The sequence below is a fragment of the Apus apus genome, chromosome 8 (assembly GCF_020740795.1).
Source record: "Apus apus isolate bApuApu2 chromosome 8, bApuApu2.pri.cur, whole genome shotgun sequence".
NCBI classification, from domain to species: Eukaryota; Metazoa; Chordata; class Aves; order Apodiformes; family Apodidae; genus Apus; species Apus apus.
Window position 1 is genome coordinate 9,254,782 of NC_067289.1, and position 18,048 is coordinate 9,272,829.

General features: G+C 39.8%; 1 protein-coding gene across 10 annotated transcripts in view; it reads right to left on the minus strand.

The window, feature by feature from the left end:
- DOCK10 (dedicator of cytokinesis 10) overlaps positions 1-18,048 on the minus strand; it is a 146,680-nt gene that overhangs the window by 74,676 nt on the left and 53,956 nt on the right. For 9 of the 10 annotated variants that reach the window (XM_051626315.1, XM_051626324.1, XM_051626317.1 and 6 more), the window contains exons 2-3: positions 14,802-14,921; positions 7,810-7,899 (exon numbers count right to left, since the gene is read on the minus strand). In XM_051626315.1, coding sequence (XP_051482275.1) covers positions 7,810-7,899; positions 14,802-14,921 — 210 coding nt within the window. The remainder of the gene's footprint in view (positions 1-7,809; positions 7,900-14,801; positions 14,922-18,048) is intronic. The other variant, XM_051626318.1, reaches the window with a different exon arrangement.

The following is an 18,048-nucleotide window of genomic DNA, read 5'->3' on the forward strand; positions in this document are numbered from 1 at the left end:
ACAAAAGAATTACTACAATTACTTAGACTCAAGAAGGCTACAGAACCAAGAAAGATCTGAGGGAGTCCTTTGTGCTAGAGAACATATTCTTCTCTGTATAGCTGGGTGCACAGTTCTTACAGGAAAGTCAGTCGTGTGTTTCCACATTTTGAAGCACGATTTCCCTTTTAAATCAAATGCACTGAATCATACAAGATGGAGAAGGGGGCTGAGTCTTCAGTGATTCCCATCTACTCTGTAGGAAATACCATTAATTCTATGGCTACTGCATCAAAAAACACAACCTATTTTAGGTCTGACTTTCCCCATGGACATTAATTACTTAATTAATTTTTTTGTTGCATCATATTCTATTACCTGAGCTTTCCATTGCAAATACATTTGCCCTATTCTTTTTATTCCCCCTTGTTGCAGCACAAGCCCTCTACTTCTTGTTTTGCCCTTAAGGATTGACCTTTAATCTCTTACCAACATTCAGGAATATATTAATAGGACTATCATTTCCCACCAGAGTCCCCTTTCATGGTGAATTTGTCTGGTCATCTCATCATCTCCTTGTAGTTTTTATTTTCTAAAAAACTTATTGCTGATTTTACATTCTTCTTCTAAAATTGTTCTTAATATATTAATCTCCCTGGAATAAGGCAACCAGACCTGAACAAAGTGCTTTGCTATGCTGTCAAATAGACCAGAATAACTGTGGGATTTACTCCATGCATACTTTTTAACAATGCAATTAAACACAACATGACATTTTTAAAGGCACCAAGATGCATGAAATATGTACAGATATTGATAAGTTTAAGTACAGCAGACAGTCTACAGTAAACACATCCCATGTGGATCTAGCATCTACTTTCTATTCTGATATAAGCCCTCATTATCTTACAGGATGCAGAAAAAAGCGTGAGAGTTAGAAAATATAAAATCGTAGCATATTCTCCAAGAATGAACATAGCACTATAGCATTTAACTGACTAACTCTGCACTTTGCAGGGTCAGATCCAAAGCCTACCCCAGACAGCCACAGTCCTACCCCACTCCAATGCTGACCGCACTTTGCCTTTCAACAGAGAGGGGGGGAAAAAACCCACAACAAAAACCCCCCAAAAACCCCCGGCCTGTTTTGTGAATCTTCATAAAACAATTTGGTAACACTTCTATTTATATGATCTAATTTTTAATCTAAATTTTAGTTACATATACTTGATAGTCATCTGAACTACTAGGATGCTTTCACAAGAGCAACATTTACTCTGTTCTACATGAGCCAATGAAAAGCTCATTGATTGGATGTTGGGAGGATGAGCAGAGACCCTCAAATTCACACTTCACTTGCTTTCTATTTGGCAAGCTTAAACCAACAGAACCTTTTACAGAAAGGACCACTTTTTCCCTGTGCTAATTTCATTACTAAGTATTCTACTTAACAGATGCAATTAAAGCCCACAGAGAATTCCCAATGCAGTCTTTTATTGCAAACATGATAGGCTGATGTGTTCAAAACAACAGTTGTGAATTACATGTAGAGCAGGCCACAGTGTTTTAGCTTACAACTATAAAGGTTTATTGTGCTCCTCCAAGAAAAAGCTAATCAAAATAAAAATCAAAGGGGACAAGCAGCACATTCAAGTTTCATACAGTAAATTCACAAAAGGCAAGCCAAGTCAGTGCAACAGCCAATGCTGTTAATGAACTTGCTTGTTGCAGTTATCTAATGCAAATTAGATCTAGGAAAAAAAAAAACAACACAAACCACAAAACTTACAGCATTTGCTCTTCAGAACACCCCAACTAAACCCCAAACATTTCTGCTGACTGTACTGACTACTAAGGATTTTGTTGGGTTTTTTTAAAATTTGAATTTATTATTGGAAATTGAATTTTAACAACGAGGAAAAATACCTACAAACCTGATTTGAGGAGCAAGGAAAACCCTTCTAGAGGCAGCTATTTTATCAAGAGGTCAGAACTGGCTGTTCCTGGCAAAGAGGGGAGGCACCAGTGCAGGGACTCTTGAGCTCAAGTGGACCGTGGGGGAGGAAAAATATAGATGGAGAAATGGAAGTTTTGGGACGTGGGAGGGGGTTGGCACATGTTTGCATGAACTTTCCTACTGCATTGTTGACCAGGCAGGCTGCACAGCCCATTCCCAAGGGCCCTATCAAATCCAGGTCATTTTTTTTTTTTTTTTTTTTCCTTGTTGCTCAGCTGCCTTCATTTTTCCTTAGAGAGACAGCCAATCCTGCAAGCTTTTTCCACCTGTAACTTCTTAGCTCTGGTTCTGGTGATGACAGGATGATGGTTACCGCTTAGAAAAGATTTACCATGCAAAGCAAATGAACCTTTCAGAGACAAAAAAAATAATCCAGAGGAAAATGGGAAGTGAGACATAAACACAAATGAAGCAACAACTTGAAACATTTGAAAGCAACTCCCCTGCTTATATGTGCCAGGTACATGGTCACATGGAAATACAGACCCATGTCTGATAAAAGTAATTTGTGGAACAACTGGGCTTCTTGCAGAGAAACTGCATGCACAGAGCAATCCTTCCAGAGCTGGATGTGGCCACAGTGCTAATGGGAAAGCTGCAGAGATTGCTCTGTGCTCTGCCCTGTGGCTGTGGAGGACATGCATGGCACTGCTCATGAAGCCTTCCTAACCACCTCTCCCTCCTGGGACTTCTGCTGCAACTACCAAAGGCAGCATATGAGATTTTGGGAAGCTGGGAGGTGGTGTGAACACGTTGGCTTGAAATTCAGCCCTCCCCCCAGGTCCAGCCCTGCTCACTTACACCCATGACAAGCAAAGCAGCCCACAGCTACCTGCTATCAACCCAGACCTTCATTCTGGGGGTCTTGAAGCTGTTTCCAAATCACCATAGTTCACACATATAGTAATGTCCAGTGACACAGCAGTGTAACACACCAAAATGCTAAAACACTATTATTTTCAAGTACTAAACATTTTTTTTTAAGCATTTATTTCTTGTGTTATCAAAAAACTGTCTGTCCTTTAATAATATATACCATTGTCCTGACACTACAGTTCTTCAAAGTACTGAAAACACTTATGTTTTGATGCTGGGAAAATGTACACTGTGATGAGCAATAAAACTTTGTGACATATATCAACAGGAGTTCCCATTTTAATCTGACTTTGAAATATGTAAGAGCAATACAGATTAGCCTGTAAAAAAAAAAAAAAGGCTCAGAAATCAGCTGTATGGACACACAGCTACTTGCAGCAGTTATACAGAAGGCTGTGGCTCTTAACATTATGGTTAATAAAACTCACGTTTAATAATTACTTGCAGACCCTGTAGACACAGCCAGCAAAATCTCAAACAAAAAAGTCCCCCAGGTGAACGGAGAAGGCTCTAAAAACTTACTAAAAGTGACAAATCAAACTTTTGATTCTAGAAAATCTACACAGATGGTAAGAGGTGTCCCCAGACTGCAGGATATCAGACAAAATTATATTCATCAATAGACATTTCAAAATTCTTACAGTTATTTCATTTTGATATAGTGCTTTTCAGCCAGCCAGGTCCCTACTGCTCTAAGGATGGAGGGTGAGGACTACAATTACACCCACAATGAAAAGTAGCCAACAGTGGGGTGCAGGAAAGGTCAGTCTCAGCAGCTCTGCCTAGCAAGCTTGTTTCTTCATTGTCCTCATCTTTGAGTCATTTTCCATAAGTTAAACATCAGATGGAGTGACTAAACAGGTGTAAGTAATGCTGTGTGAGCAGAGCACCATCAGTATCCGCCCTGGGTTTATTCAGGCTCCCTCACTGGATGTGCTGGCAGATTCCAGATGCCACACACAGGACACAGTCAGGACACACTTGCCATTAATACCTCACCTCTGTTCCCAGGCTTTTTCCAACAGCTTGCTGAGATGACAACTGCCTAGATGTCTGTGTTTTGAAAGAAGCAGTTGGCTCTACAATGACTTTTAAAGCTACAAGTGTGCTCAAACACAGCTCAACAGGCCTGACTTGAACCTATGCAACCAGCCCTTTGATAATACCAATAAGCACCACATCAGCCCATCTGTGCAACAGAAGGCAACATAGCTCACTGACCAGTAAGAAATGCACAGAACAGTGGTGACAAGAAAGCAATGTGAACTCTATCACCTTTGCTAGAACATGGACAAGACCACCAGTGACAGCACTGCGAGCTAATCCAAGGCCCTGCAAGTTACCCCAGGCGAGCCCTTCCTGACTCCTCGAGCACATGGATGGGTGAGGAGGTACCTGGTCTACCTGAGGAGGGATGAGACAGCTTTTCAAGCTCCTCTGGGCTTTTTTTCCCACAATTACACTGTATAACCTAGGAAAGCTCTTGCAGCAAGTTGCTGCATCCTCCTTCTGTCCCTGAAAAGATCCTGGCACACCCCCCTCATCTACTGGACCAGCTCCTCTGCAAACACGATTCCCAAAACCATATCCAAGCAACACCTGTCATTTTTTGAGGGATCACCTGGCTTAAACTCATTTAAGAAACGACAGTTGACAGCTAATGTTTATTTACTTTCTGGATTTGTTTTTTAATATATACTTAAGATTTCATCCATACAGATCAATGCTCACAAGCAGCACACACGTGTGTGTATGTGCCTGCACACATTGTGAAAATACTGGCTTGATGCAAACTACTGTGGGCCTAAATATGTTGCAATTAGATATAGCTTAAGTTCCTCAAACTAAATATAACTTTGAATTGCAAAATGCTCTCTCCCCTTGTATTTCCAAATGAAATGTGGGAAAAATTCCAAGGATTGCCATTTGATGTGCAGATTCAGTTCCCAACAGAGTTGGGAACGGTGATATTAAGAATGTTTTCACTGTCTAAAAACAATAATTTTATTTTGTTTATTGTGGATTGAATGTTTCTCTTTGTCAAAATTATGGACCACAAGGACAATGCTGACTAGCATAAATACGTGCAGCAGACTCCTCGAGGAGTAAGAAAATCCAGAATTTGGAAGGAAACAGTAGAGAACAGAATTCAAGAAACTCAGCAATACTTAGAAAAAATAAACATTGAAGACAATTTTATTCTGGCTTTAAAAATTTCTGGAAACTTCTCTTTTCTTTGGAACCTGATTTAGTTACTCTAACTCCTCCTTCCTAAGGAAAATTAAGATGGAAAAATCCAAAAGGAAAATATCCTAAGATGAATACAGGTATAGGAAAGATAATTAACTAAGTCTTACCTTTACAATACACCTAATAATTAGGTATAAATTAATAAAGGGACTCAGATATTAATAAATCATAAAATGTTCATTCTCTTTGCATCCTAGAGAAAATAGTTAGTTATCAAAGGACTATTTATTCAAGACACCTAATTTTACTTTAAATTTTTGTTTTACAGTCTCAGCAGAAAGGAGAAGGTTAGACACCTTAAAGTAAATTCTTCTGCCTCACCCATTACTACAATATCTGAACATCACCAACAGTGAAAGTTTTTGGTTACTGAGGAATCTAAAAGCAGAATTAAGAGAAGTGAATTAGCCAACTAGAGGCACAAACCTTCCGCTACAGGTCAACAGCATCCAATGTGATCCATACTGAAAGCTCTCCTCTGCAACATCAGTCTCATCTTCCTTCATCTGGCTTGTCAGCTCTTTTGCACCCATAAACTGATACTGCACAGGCAATCCAGTCATCCCTGGCATGCCTGCAAATACTGTTTACTATTGCTTGAGCAAAGGGAAGCTGATCAAATCCTCAAGCTGCCATATGTATGGATTTTGGTAAGGCCTGGGGAAAAAACCCAATCCTTGAAGGACTCAAGCAATGAAAGAGCTAGAGGTGGAAGTAAAGCTTTCCTATTGTCATCAGTAGGAAACAAACACCCAGAAAGAGACAGACAGGATTTTAATGCATTATCACAGACTTCTGACAACCCTTTAAAATGACCTAGCATGACCTTATAGACAAGACGATTAGTGGTTGGAGACAGATCTTCACACTTATGGGGAACATCCAAATAGCTTCAGCAAGATGAAGCTGTTCATTGCGTTTGTAAAGCTTCCCCAGCAGTCTGATCAGGAATTAGCAATTTGATTCTGGGTTGTTACAAGTCCAGTTATCAAGAGACAGCAAAGTATGCACAAGATGCATGCCTTCACTGTTCATGGCTTCATAGTATCTTTGAAGAAAGAGAAAACTCCTTCATTGATTAATGTGTTGGCTTTTTCACAACTCCAGAAAAGAAGTGAAGTTCACAAGCTCCACTCCTCCACATATACCCAGAAGTACTGAATACCAGCCTGGAACAGAGCAGACTGCTGCTGGGTCAGTACAGATTGGTGCCATTGCTGCAGTGGAGTACAATCACAGACCTCCACAGCACCCCATGCTCATTTTACTACAGTCTGGTCTAGAAACCATCCTCTTCCTGGAGCTTAATTTATTTTATATATAGCTTTTGGCTTTGTGGCAAAATGGAACATATGCATTATTACTTTTATGGTGGGTCTTATAATGCTGCTACACCATGTACATGCTTAGTTCTGTAGTACTGTTCTTTGACACTGCTTTGGCCCCTCTCTCCCCCTCCTCTTGCCTCACTGGTATTGCGGAGAAAGCTAATAGTTGTGCTCAATATGTATTTTAACAGGTTGTCATTAGCATCCTCTTGGAGCACTCAGCTGTAACGATTCCTGGACACTGTGTATTATGTTCAATTTTTACACCTACCACTTTCTCTGTAAAGCAATGAGCACAGGGCTGGCCTTGCAACTTGTGGAACCTTAAAATAAGAAAGCAGACCCCAAAGTGCTGAAAGGGCAGCAAGGCTTCTGGGAAGGTAGGTAAGTCCACAAGCTATGTTACCTTTTAACCCTCCTGTCAGATTAAGAAAGATGGCAAGGTTCAGGCAATTTGAGCTGGCAGTAAGTTGTTACTAGACCTGCTGCACAGAAATAGGGCCAGCCTGTAAAATGTCATGTTGGATACAATTCAACAGTTACATTTCTGCCTAATCTTGGATTTTAATTTTTCTAGTCCCAGTGTTTGTCTGTAACTGACTTTTCCCCCACAAATTCCCTTGCAGTTATAGTGCATATAAAATAGCCCACACTCAAAAAAAAAAAAAAAAAAAAAAAAAGCAATCTGAGAAAAACAGCAGAGAACACACATATTACAGGCTAATTATAAGTACTTGGAAGTAAATCCTTCAGAGAAGCTGGTTGAAAATTTGGTTTCATAAATCTGTTTTGTTAATACAAATACTGAGCTACACTGAACATCTCCATATAAAGATGGGGAAGGTTCAGGGAGCCATCAAAAGTAAATTCCTTTGAACACTGCAGTTTCTGTTGTCCTTCAAAGTGATAAAACTACTCCTCAGATAGCTATAACATACACCTCTGAATAAGAAAAATACCTTGTAATAACTCTACCAGTCTAGAACAGTGTCAAATAGTTATATTTTTTGGAAAGAGATAAATTATTTTCAAAGGACAAAGTGCATTCAGTTCACCAATGAGAAGCACTAATGTAAAAATATTGATATGGATATCTGTGGACTAGTAGTGACAGGGAATGCAGCAGGAAAAAAATAGAATGAGGCCAGTTTAGTGAATTTGTATTTTTTCTAGATAAACACATTCAAAATAGACACCTGCAGATATCCTGTTTACCCTCCCCCTCTTTCCAGCCTCCAAAATTAAAACCTGAGCCAAATCACCTGAACAATATTAAAAGGAAAAAATGTTCATTATAATCATAGCAAGCCACCACCAAACCATCGGTTTTATTTAAAATTAAAGGATAAAAACATTTACCTCTTTAACAAATAAATTTTCTGCTTTTTGTTCTGCATCTTCAGGTACAGAAGGATACAGCGTCCTGATTTCCAGTGAAATTGTGTCTGTCTGACAATAAACAAACAAACAAAAAAGCAAATTAGTCAGAGTGACGGAACAGCAGTTTTGTCTCATGAAGAGGTTAAGAACCTTATAATGACTTGCATTTTTCAACTTCTCATGCAGCCAATACACACGCATACCAACAACTACAACCCAGCTCCAGCCCACACAGGCTATGCAGTACTATCAGCTAAAGCTTTAACTCCAAGCAAAAGCAATAGACTTCTGGGAACAAAGCTGTTCCAAGCAAACTTGCTTCAGTCTCTGAGGTTTCTAATCAAAAAAGTCACCAAGTCTTCCTTACATCCTCTCCCAGAAACATATGCCAAATCCAACAGTGTCACTTGTTTCCTCCACTTTCCTTCTACATCTCATGCCTTTTCACTAAGGAATGAAGAAACAAACTAAAAGCTTTGACTCTTTTGGAAGGAGAAGATATGAGCAGAAAGTTCTCCCAAGAAGTTGTGAAAGGACTGCCACAGGACAGCTTGATGGTTGGAAAGCCAGTGGCACCAGGCCACCACTGCTCAGTGGGGCATTTCTACCCACGGGCACAGGCAGCAGAGCAGGATTGACATGGGACTCCTGATGCTTCTTGCTACTTCCTTTCATACTATTAGAAGCTGCAGAAATTAAGCCATATTTTTGAAAGCAGCTCCCAGCTTAGCTGGCTTGTCAGGCCCCACAGCAGGAAACCACACAGAGAAGTGGATCTCAAGAAGGTTTTCACGAGCTTCCCTTAGTTCCCAGCAGGCCAAGGAGAGGCCAAGGCCACCAGCAGTGCTCCTCCCTGTGACCCAGGGCCTCCATGCTGAGGGAAGGAAAGGCAACCACTTTGCAAAATTAACATGATAGGAAGATTTGGGGTATTTTGAATTAATCCACAAATCTGGTCTACTCATTTTCTCTGCCATAAGAGAGAAAAACAAACAAAACCAACCTCCAGCAGACCAGATTATGCTCTTAGATACAATGGAGCAACTCCAGCACTCAAGACAACAAAAGGACTAAAGCCAAGACAAATCTGATCTCCCAAGGTCATTTTCTCTTCCATCACAGAAAGTTTAGTTTAGTATGAAGAACCACTACTTACTAATACCATGAAGCAGCCTGCAGTACCTACTGTGCCACCCTTAGAGGATCTCCTCTTAATACCCAGATTCAGACTAAAAAGTGGTTTTTTTCCTCTAAAAAATTGAAGCACCCAGAGTCTCAGAGGCAACTGGCTCGATATTCTTGGCTGCATTTTCCCTTGCAGCTTATATAGACCATACTTATTCCCCCCATCACTTCCATATGAGCAATTAAGAAGAAAAGGCAGATGCAAACGTCACAGAATTCCCCAACCTTTTTCTGTTTCATCTGGATGGCAGAGGGTACAACATGATTAAAACACTTTGGCTACAATAAATAATGATGGTGCTTCATAGACACCACAAAGCGATAAAACCCCTGTTGCTCTGACAAACTAAGTCCAGTTTCCTAACTGTGGGTTCCTGGGCTGTGCCCAGCTATACTACCAAAGCCTGCATGCAGTGGAGATTTACACAATCATTTTAGTGTGTAACTGAAAGAGAGAAGAGATGGAGAAGCATGAATTTTCAGATGACATTTTGTAATAGTGAAGATGCCTGAATCCTTGGTTGTTAGGGACTTCCCAGCAGTACTCACAGTCTCTGGAACACACTTCATTACTTTTACTTAACAGATATGTGACATTTTAAGACCTTTTTTTTTAAGTGGTTCTGAGAAGATGCAAACCCTGAGCACAGCTGAAAAGCCATGGGTGCCTCTGACGTCCACCATACAGAGTCCTTCCCAGGACTGAGGTCAGCAGCAGCAGCCCCACAGCACGCACACCCTCCTGCCATGATGTCACCATTGCTGAAGATCAGCTGCTCTTTCCAGACTAAGGGCAGAGGGTGAGGCCACAAAAAGAGGCATGTGATGCACTCTGTGCCTTGCACTGACCCTGTGGGGATGGTGACTAAGCTGCAGCATGACCAACAGCCTCTGCTGGTTGTCAAGAACAAAACTTATCTGCCCCATGTATCACACAGAAGATAGTTTCCAGGATTTTTTAGTTAAGGCATATAGCAAGCCAAATTTTTTACCTAATACAATGCTTGTCAACTGATAAACACATTGACCAAGAAAGCTAACATTTGTCTTAATGGGGTCCTTGTGCCTCCCTTCCCTTCCACATCTTGTTAAAAAAACTGCAGCTGATCAAGACACAACTTAAGGCCACTGTTTCTCCTGCGGTATAATCCTCCTGTCCTTCTCAAAAAAGCCTGTTGTCCTGAAAAACTGGCTTTATCCTGGCTCAAACCAGGACACCTGTGCTTGAAAGAAAGAAACAGAGCCATGCAAAACAGAGAAACCAGGTAACATTGGGCCTGTGGCTTTGCAGACATTCTTTGCCAAAGAATATCACAGGTTTATTTACATAGAATTGGGACATGGAAAATATTGTGTACTGTTATATTTAAACTTGTTTAAATAACTACAAAGCACTTCCCTTCTGAGAATTAGTTACATTGAACCACTTAGCTGCAAAAGCCTCGCCACAAAAACGCTTCCTGTTCATAGTCTATTACTTCCAAAGTTAAATGCTCTTAAAGGCAGATCAGGCATAGCACATATTCACCACTTTTTGTTGTTTTGTTTTTTACTTCAGAAAACAACTAGATTTCAACAGCAGACTAAGTGCTTCTGAAAGGGTCATGAAAAAAAAATAAAGGATTTTATTACCAGAGAACAGCAATTATAAATGTGCCTTGAATGCAGCCTCATTTTCTAAAGTTTAGGCATTCATAGCAATTGTCTGTTCAAATCAAAGGACAAATATCTTCTAGTTTCTGCATGCAAACTGTGATAATCAAATAATGGAGGTATTAGCCTAAAACATTAAATTCTATAATTCTTCTGAATTAATTTTTTAATCTACTTTACATAAATATCTTAAAGCCAACAATTATTTCTGGCATTCGACCAGACTGTCTCATTAGCATAAATTGTTGGATACAGGTGTTTGATTAGTTATAAGATGCAATTTAATTCAGTGTTTTTGTTTGTTACGAACACTTTCTACAGTGAAAGCAACAAGTTAATATTAATATTATCAACAATTGATTAGGAATGTTTTCAGACAGTGTCTACTTCCCACTGACACAGTGAATTTAGCGTATGAAAATGTGAGTTCAAATTCCGTTAGCCATTTCAAAACATTTTCACACTGAACCTATTGTAATAGCTTTTAGGCTGAATGCATGTTAACACTAGTTAAATATTCAGACAGATGCATAAAAAATTATTATATTCACTTCCTGAAAAGGCAGCCCTTCTAAGAGAGCTAACCACACACGGGTAGAAATGTTCCTGTCTGTTAATGCTTAGATTAAATCACACTAAAGAAAAACTGCTCAGCCCCATTTTCCTCCAAATAAACAGATCTACTTAACATTATCAAAATCTGTACCGAGTTAGTCTAGCAAATTAAAAAGCAGAATAAGATGCAACTCTGGTGCAAAAATACCCCCCTATATGGGGCATGGACCTTACCAAGGAGGTACGTCTATGGGGGCAAAGCAAAGAAGAGGAAGCACTGAGCACTTTTAAAGCACAGGTTTTGTCCCACCACTCACTGAATCACAGTCAGTGTAAGAGGCTGTGCTTTGCTCACACAGTGTTTGTTTTGCTGGCTGTATTAGCTCTATATAAACAGCTGGAGTGCATCCCTCTAAGTCTAGATACCTCTTGCTTTCCCGCCCCTTCCAGCCAATGTGAGCTTGCACATCAAGGATGCCTGTTATAGTCATGACAATAATGGACTCAGTTTCTGCTCCTCTAAGAATGAGCACAGAATATCACATGGGAAAGTGGGAGATAAGTCATGTGCTATCGAAAATAACCCATGATCTCACCAATGAAACTCTTCAGATCTTAGAAATAACAGTCAGGTTTAGTGGGTTAATTCCCAGGAGGCTGTAATTCCTGCACTTGGAGCTGCTCCTGTGGCACATGTGGTCTCTTTCATGTGAGAGGCAGCGAGTGTTGTTGCCTACTCTTGCCCTCTCTCCCTAAAGATGGTTCCGTTGTGAACTTTTGTATTCAAATGAGCCATTTTTGTTCCTGCATAACATCTAGACAGCAGAGGTTTCACAACCTGAAAAATAGGGAGATTTTGGCTCTTCCTTGTTCAGAACTCAAAAAAGAAGCCTGGAAACAGCCACACCTGGAGTGCTGGAGAGTATCAGCACTGCAGGACTCAGCCCCTCTTCTTAAGCACATTATTTCACAGCACAGCAGTGGAAACGCATTTTGTTCATGGGACCCAGGAGCAGGTGAAAACTGAAGCTGAGTTGACACACTTTTTTTTCAAAGGGAAATTTGACTTGGGGCAGGCAGGAGGAGAGACAGAAAGCAAGGCATTGCTAGGAAAGCAAGAAGTGGAACAGATATGAATCAATGATTTTTTTCTTTCAAGGATTATAAACAAAGTTAGAAAAAAGTGAAGCAGCTTTTCCCCAGCTGGAGTAAAACCAGAGTGTGAATCTTTGTGATGTATACATCTTTTAGACTTCTGTTGAGATGCAGGGAAACAGAGGAATGCAGTCTATCAGGTTCAGATTGCTACCAATAATTCTTTGCTGTTCCAGACTTCTCCTAAGATGTTGGAAATGACCAACAGTCTTGTGAGAATAACTTATTTCTCTCTGAATTGTATGCAAAGAGAGAAATCAAAGGGGAAACATGACAATAAAGCAGCTATGATGGTAATTGACCTGCATCTGATGCCTGTGGTGAATACTACAGCTCCAGAAATGGGAACTCATTATTAAAATCAGAATTTTCTCTTACGTTCACTGTCTCAGCAGCAGTTCACTGTCTCAGCACCATCTTTTGGTGGATTTTCACTCTGAAGAGACTTTTGACCACAGGATGTGCTAACACACAGGCCCAAACTGGGGCTGCATCAACACTGAGACACAGAGTCTGAAGCATTTGTAATCATTAGGAGTTAAACAGTAACATCCACCATTTCCTGGAGCGTTATCACATTAAATAACACTCAGAGCAAGCCTGAGCATCTCATAATTCAGTCAGATGTGGATCACTTTCTACTCAAATGGCTAACCCAGACTTTTGTGTACAGGTGATATTTCAGCAGGAAGAGGAGCAGGGCTATAAATAGACACACTGCAGCTGAAAAATATATCTGCTATGGAACAGTTCTGCAGTCCTGTCTGGTGGCATAGGCTCTTGTTATTGCAGCTGATTTCAACAAAAGATAACAGAGACAGGTTTATTGCAAGGATATGGACCCTACTTACCACTGCCTCTGCTCTTCCATGAGCAAAAGCCACCTCTACTATGCAAGTACCTCTTGTCTATCTTTTTTTTCTTCTTCTTCTTTTCTATGTTTAAATAGATTATGCAGAATAGTTTCAAAGCATAGCACAGAAAAAACAAAATAGACATAACTACTAAAAAACAGGCAGCAACTGCTTAAAATGAAATTAAAATATGGATATGAAAATGTGCTTTGACAGGGAGAGGTCTTGAACAGTAGGACATGATTCTTCTTTTCCTGAGAGGGTTTGCTCCACTGTCTTGAGCTCAGTTACTCTAAATCAAGGAGCTCAAGGGCCTTGTGACAGCCCCACCATTTTATAATGCTAAATTTTAATTTCATAAATTCACAAATGTGCAAAATGGATAAAGGAATTAACAATGATGAGGAAATCCATTCTGTTTCATTTTCTCTCAATCCCATGAGCACATTAACTGAGTTAATGCCACCAAGGAAATAGAGCCGTTTAGCAAAACAAAGCAGTTGATTAGATTAAGCTGGCCCCACAAGGCAGCAGCAGAGCCATGAGCTGATGGGAAGGGGCCTCACACAGCAGTTAAAAATCGGTCACAAATTGAAATGTATTTCCATTAGAGAACACCTATTCACCAAAATGTAAAGCTTTCACAAAGATCAGTTGATTTTTAAGAAGTTGCTGTAAGATGCAGATGATCTGCCAGCTTCCTTGCCTGGCAGCCCACCTTCCCAGCTGCCTGGCAGGCAGCCCTTGCCCTCCCACACTGCCCCATTGCTGCCACAGGGAGGGATGTCCTGGCCTTCCAGGTTCCCAATTTCTCTGCTGCTTTCCAGAACAAGCTGAAGGGAACCCAGGATGAGGTCAGGCAGCTCCCTCAGTGTGATGTCCCGTATCCACTGCCTGTCAGCATCCCACCATGGGAGCCTGCCTCAGCCCCAGGGATTCTGCACCCATCACTCAGGATGCCAGATCTCAAATCCTGCTGGAAAAGAACTTAAGACAACCCTAAACCAAACAAAAATCAAGTGTGTGTGTATATCTTTCTCAAGCAATCTAATGTTGGCAACAGTACAGCTTGAAAATATGTCACAGTCATCTTCTAAAATGTCTGTCTGAGAGCAGAAGGCCAAGAATCATGGGCTGTCTGATTCTAGCAGCCAAATATATTAAACAGCATAGAATAATAAAGAATGGATGCAAGCTATGGAAGTGTGATTAAATTACATTACAAGAGTAGGGGGAGATTCCAGCATTGGTCAGACTACCACTGTGTTGAGCAAACATGCAAGTAGATGTTATGGAATAACATGTTTTCTGAGTTCCTGAAATATTTTTGGGAACAACCAAAGCTTTAAGCTTTATCTAATGCTGAACAGTAAACTAACTCATATACAAATGTCAGAGGGAAAAAAAAAAGAGTGAATAGGGTGGGAGGGAAGTAAGGCATTACACATACACTAAGAAAATCTTAGGAAGCCCTTGAGCAACTTCTGACTCTCTAGTAATGAAGATAAAATAAACATATGAACAGACAAGCCTAAGAGAAAGAATAACATATATTTGCCTTGTACTTACTGAAAAGTCATCATCAGGGAATAATATCAGATCTTTCAACTGGTCATCCCCAATATTTTTTTCAATCTCTGTGATAACAGCTTCATAATCCAGAGGCTCCAAAAGTTTGGGCTTCTCCTGCTGTGTGGAAAAAAGAAAAAAAAAAAACAAAGAAAAAAAGATTAGGTAATCTCTTTACACTTAAATTCACCTTCTTTTCCATTCAAAACCTGAGATCTGCTGTGTTTTTCTTTTTTACACTGAAGCACAAATAACTTCTCTCCCCCAGTCATTCTTTCCAGCTTGCTGCAGCTGAGCTCATGCAAGAACAGTGGAAGTGAGGAAGCTAGGCCAGTTTTAACAATCACTCTTGATCTCATAACTCAAGAGCAATGTGTTAACTCACTACAGAGACCAAAACCACCGCATTACCTTACCTGTCATTCTCAGAAACACTCTCTCTCTTTCTCCATAAACACACATAGGCAAATAGACAGACACAATTTGAACCAAACATAGATATTACTTTGAGCTAATATTTTTTAGAGTAAGTAACCTGCTAACTTCTTTACTGTCTTACACAGTCCCACCTCTTGAACTGCTGGTAGGTTGTGAATGTACGTACCACAGAGTTTATTTCAGGAGAATAACCTTGGATTATTACCAAAATAAAACAATCTGGCACCCACCTCCATGGTTTCTCTTATCAAAAATGGGATTAGTATCATCATAACAGGACACTTATTACCCAGAACAGCAGTAAAGTAAGAAACCACCATAGGAACAGAACAAAAAAAAAAGTCACACTGTGTCAAAGTAAAACCCAAAAATAGAAAAGCCCATCTTACATGCTAGAATTCATTAAGCAAATGAAGAGTCATGTATTAGAATGACAACACTTGCTTAATTAAGAGATTTATGCATCAGAAAGAGTAAATGAGAAAGGGCAAAATAACTGCCAGAAGGGATGGGAAAGCAGCTGACGTGAGAGAAAAAGGACACTAGTAGGAAGCAAATGCAGAAACACTTGAGAACGCTTACTCAGTCTGATGCAATGGTGGATATTAAATAACTTGGGTTTGTTGGGTTTTTTGTTTGTTTGGTTGGTTTTTTTTAAACACTCTTTTCTTGCACTATACTACCCAGAATAATATAACGTTTCCCTCCCTCCCTCTTCCCCAGACCTAAACTTTCTTGGGATGGAAAGCTTTCACATACCCATAAAACAAATTTCTCTGATGGACAATCCCATTATTCTCCATCTTACTTGATTATATATATATAACACTCACATAAGGTCCATTATACATATAATGGTCCAAATACACAAGTCTCTCCCTCTTTTTACTTTGTTCTAGAGAGTTCCTCTTTTTTTCAGTAATTAGTCATCTCAGAACTTCCCCCCAGCCCTTGTGAACAGTTTCCCTTCTATATTAAGTTCAAGGCTCCCTTTGGTATCAAATGCATCTATGGAAAGTTTAATTAAGTATCAGTAACAAAGCCACACAAAAATAGATTAAAATACTGGGATACACATGTTCCTAGAAAGTAACTCAATTGCTGATTCAACAGAATCATAGAGTAACCTTGGCAGATCATCTACTCCAACTCCCTGCTCAAAGCAGGGCAAGTTGGATCAGGCTGCTTGGGAACTCGTCCAGATGAGTTTTGAAAACTTCCAAGGATGGAGATGCAACTTAAAAAGTTGAAGTTATTCCTTCACCAGTTCAGTCTATTAAATCTCTTCTTGACCTAGTAACTCTTAGTCTCGTTTGCCAGATTAAGGGGTAATAAACATCTAAAAAACACTGGTATTTAGTATTCATAGGCCAAAAGCACTATCTCCTGATACTGAGACACTGAAGACTTATAAAAGATGGACAAGATCAACACATAACAGTAATAAATAGAACTTGTTTAAAAGCTCTTTCCCAGGGAAACTGGTTCACAAATGTTGCTGTGTGGTGTGATGGAAAATGAGGAGAGAGAAGCAATACTTGAGCTACCTAAATATGGTGAATTTTAAACTACTCACTTCCAGGAAACCACTAAAAGATTTGTCTGTATGGATAAAATAAAAAGGGATTCTGACACACAAATACTGTGCTAAATCCTTCCCTAGATGAATCTGGAGATGTACAAGGATAATTGTCCATCTTGCCTTAGTGATATGACAGGGATATTGAATAAGACATAAATCCTAAGATTGATTAATAGAAAAAAAGAAACTTACCTAGAGTAAGGCCACTGTGAAACACAGAAGGCCCAAATGGTAAGAGACAGCTTTAAAGTTTATTTAGTTTCTGTGACAGGACACATGAGACTTCCTATTAACCCAGCCATATTACCATAGACTGTCCCAAGCCAATACTTGGCCCTGACCAGTACCCATTGACACATTAATATCCAGTACTCTCCAGAAACAGAGGCTGAGTAGCAGCTGTATTCCCCACAGGAGCATAATGAGCTCAGCCAGCCATCTCGCCATGCACGCTTGTTTCCTTTTAAGTTATGTTGAGTCACCACAGTATCCTTTAGTCATGGGTTTTACTCTCCTTCATTAAATCTACCACTGTACATATTTATTAAATATTCTATATAGACATAAGTTTTAAGGAGTTAAAACACAGAGAGAAAACACCAGTTCATGCAGACTGTACCATCTCTGCTGTACCACCCATTTTGGGAAAGATGCCCAGTTCTCTTAGTCCAGCTTTAGCAGAAAGTAAACTTGGAGCTGTGTAACTGCTACCCTTCAGTAGGCAACTTTATAGCAACCACTTACAAGAAAACTCAAAGTGAAAAAATACACACAATGACAGTTATGAGGTACAAGTGTTTCACACAGGCATTTTTCCTGTGTAGAGGTTTTACTAAAATGTGTAAGTTTTTCATAGACATTGACTACGAGAACCCTCCCTTCCTAGAGCAGATACTATTAAGCTAATGGCTTTTCAACAACCTCAACTTTTGATAAGTCAGGTATGCCACTGAAACCATAAACGTCTACTCTTCAAAACCAGAGATTTGTCAACACAGTATTAATCTAGGTCAGCTGCTCCTTGGAAACATCATAAATGTTAGCATTCAAAATGTCTTAAAAACCCATAAAGCAAGCAAATTACATAAGTAGCCACCTTCCTATTGAAATCACAGACTAATAAAGAACTGGGGAATCCCACAGCTCTTGGGACTTCTCTTGAGATATGGGGGGAATCCCATTAAAAATGTGTGGCATTTGCAGGTTCTCTATGCCCGTGGAAACTAC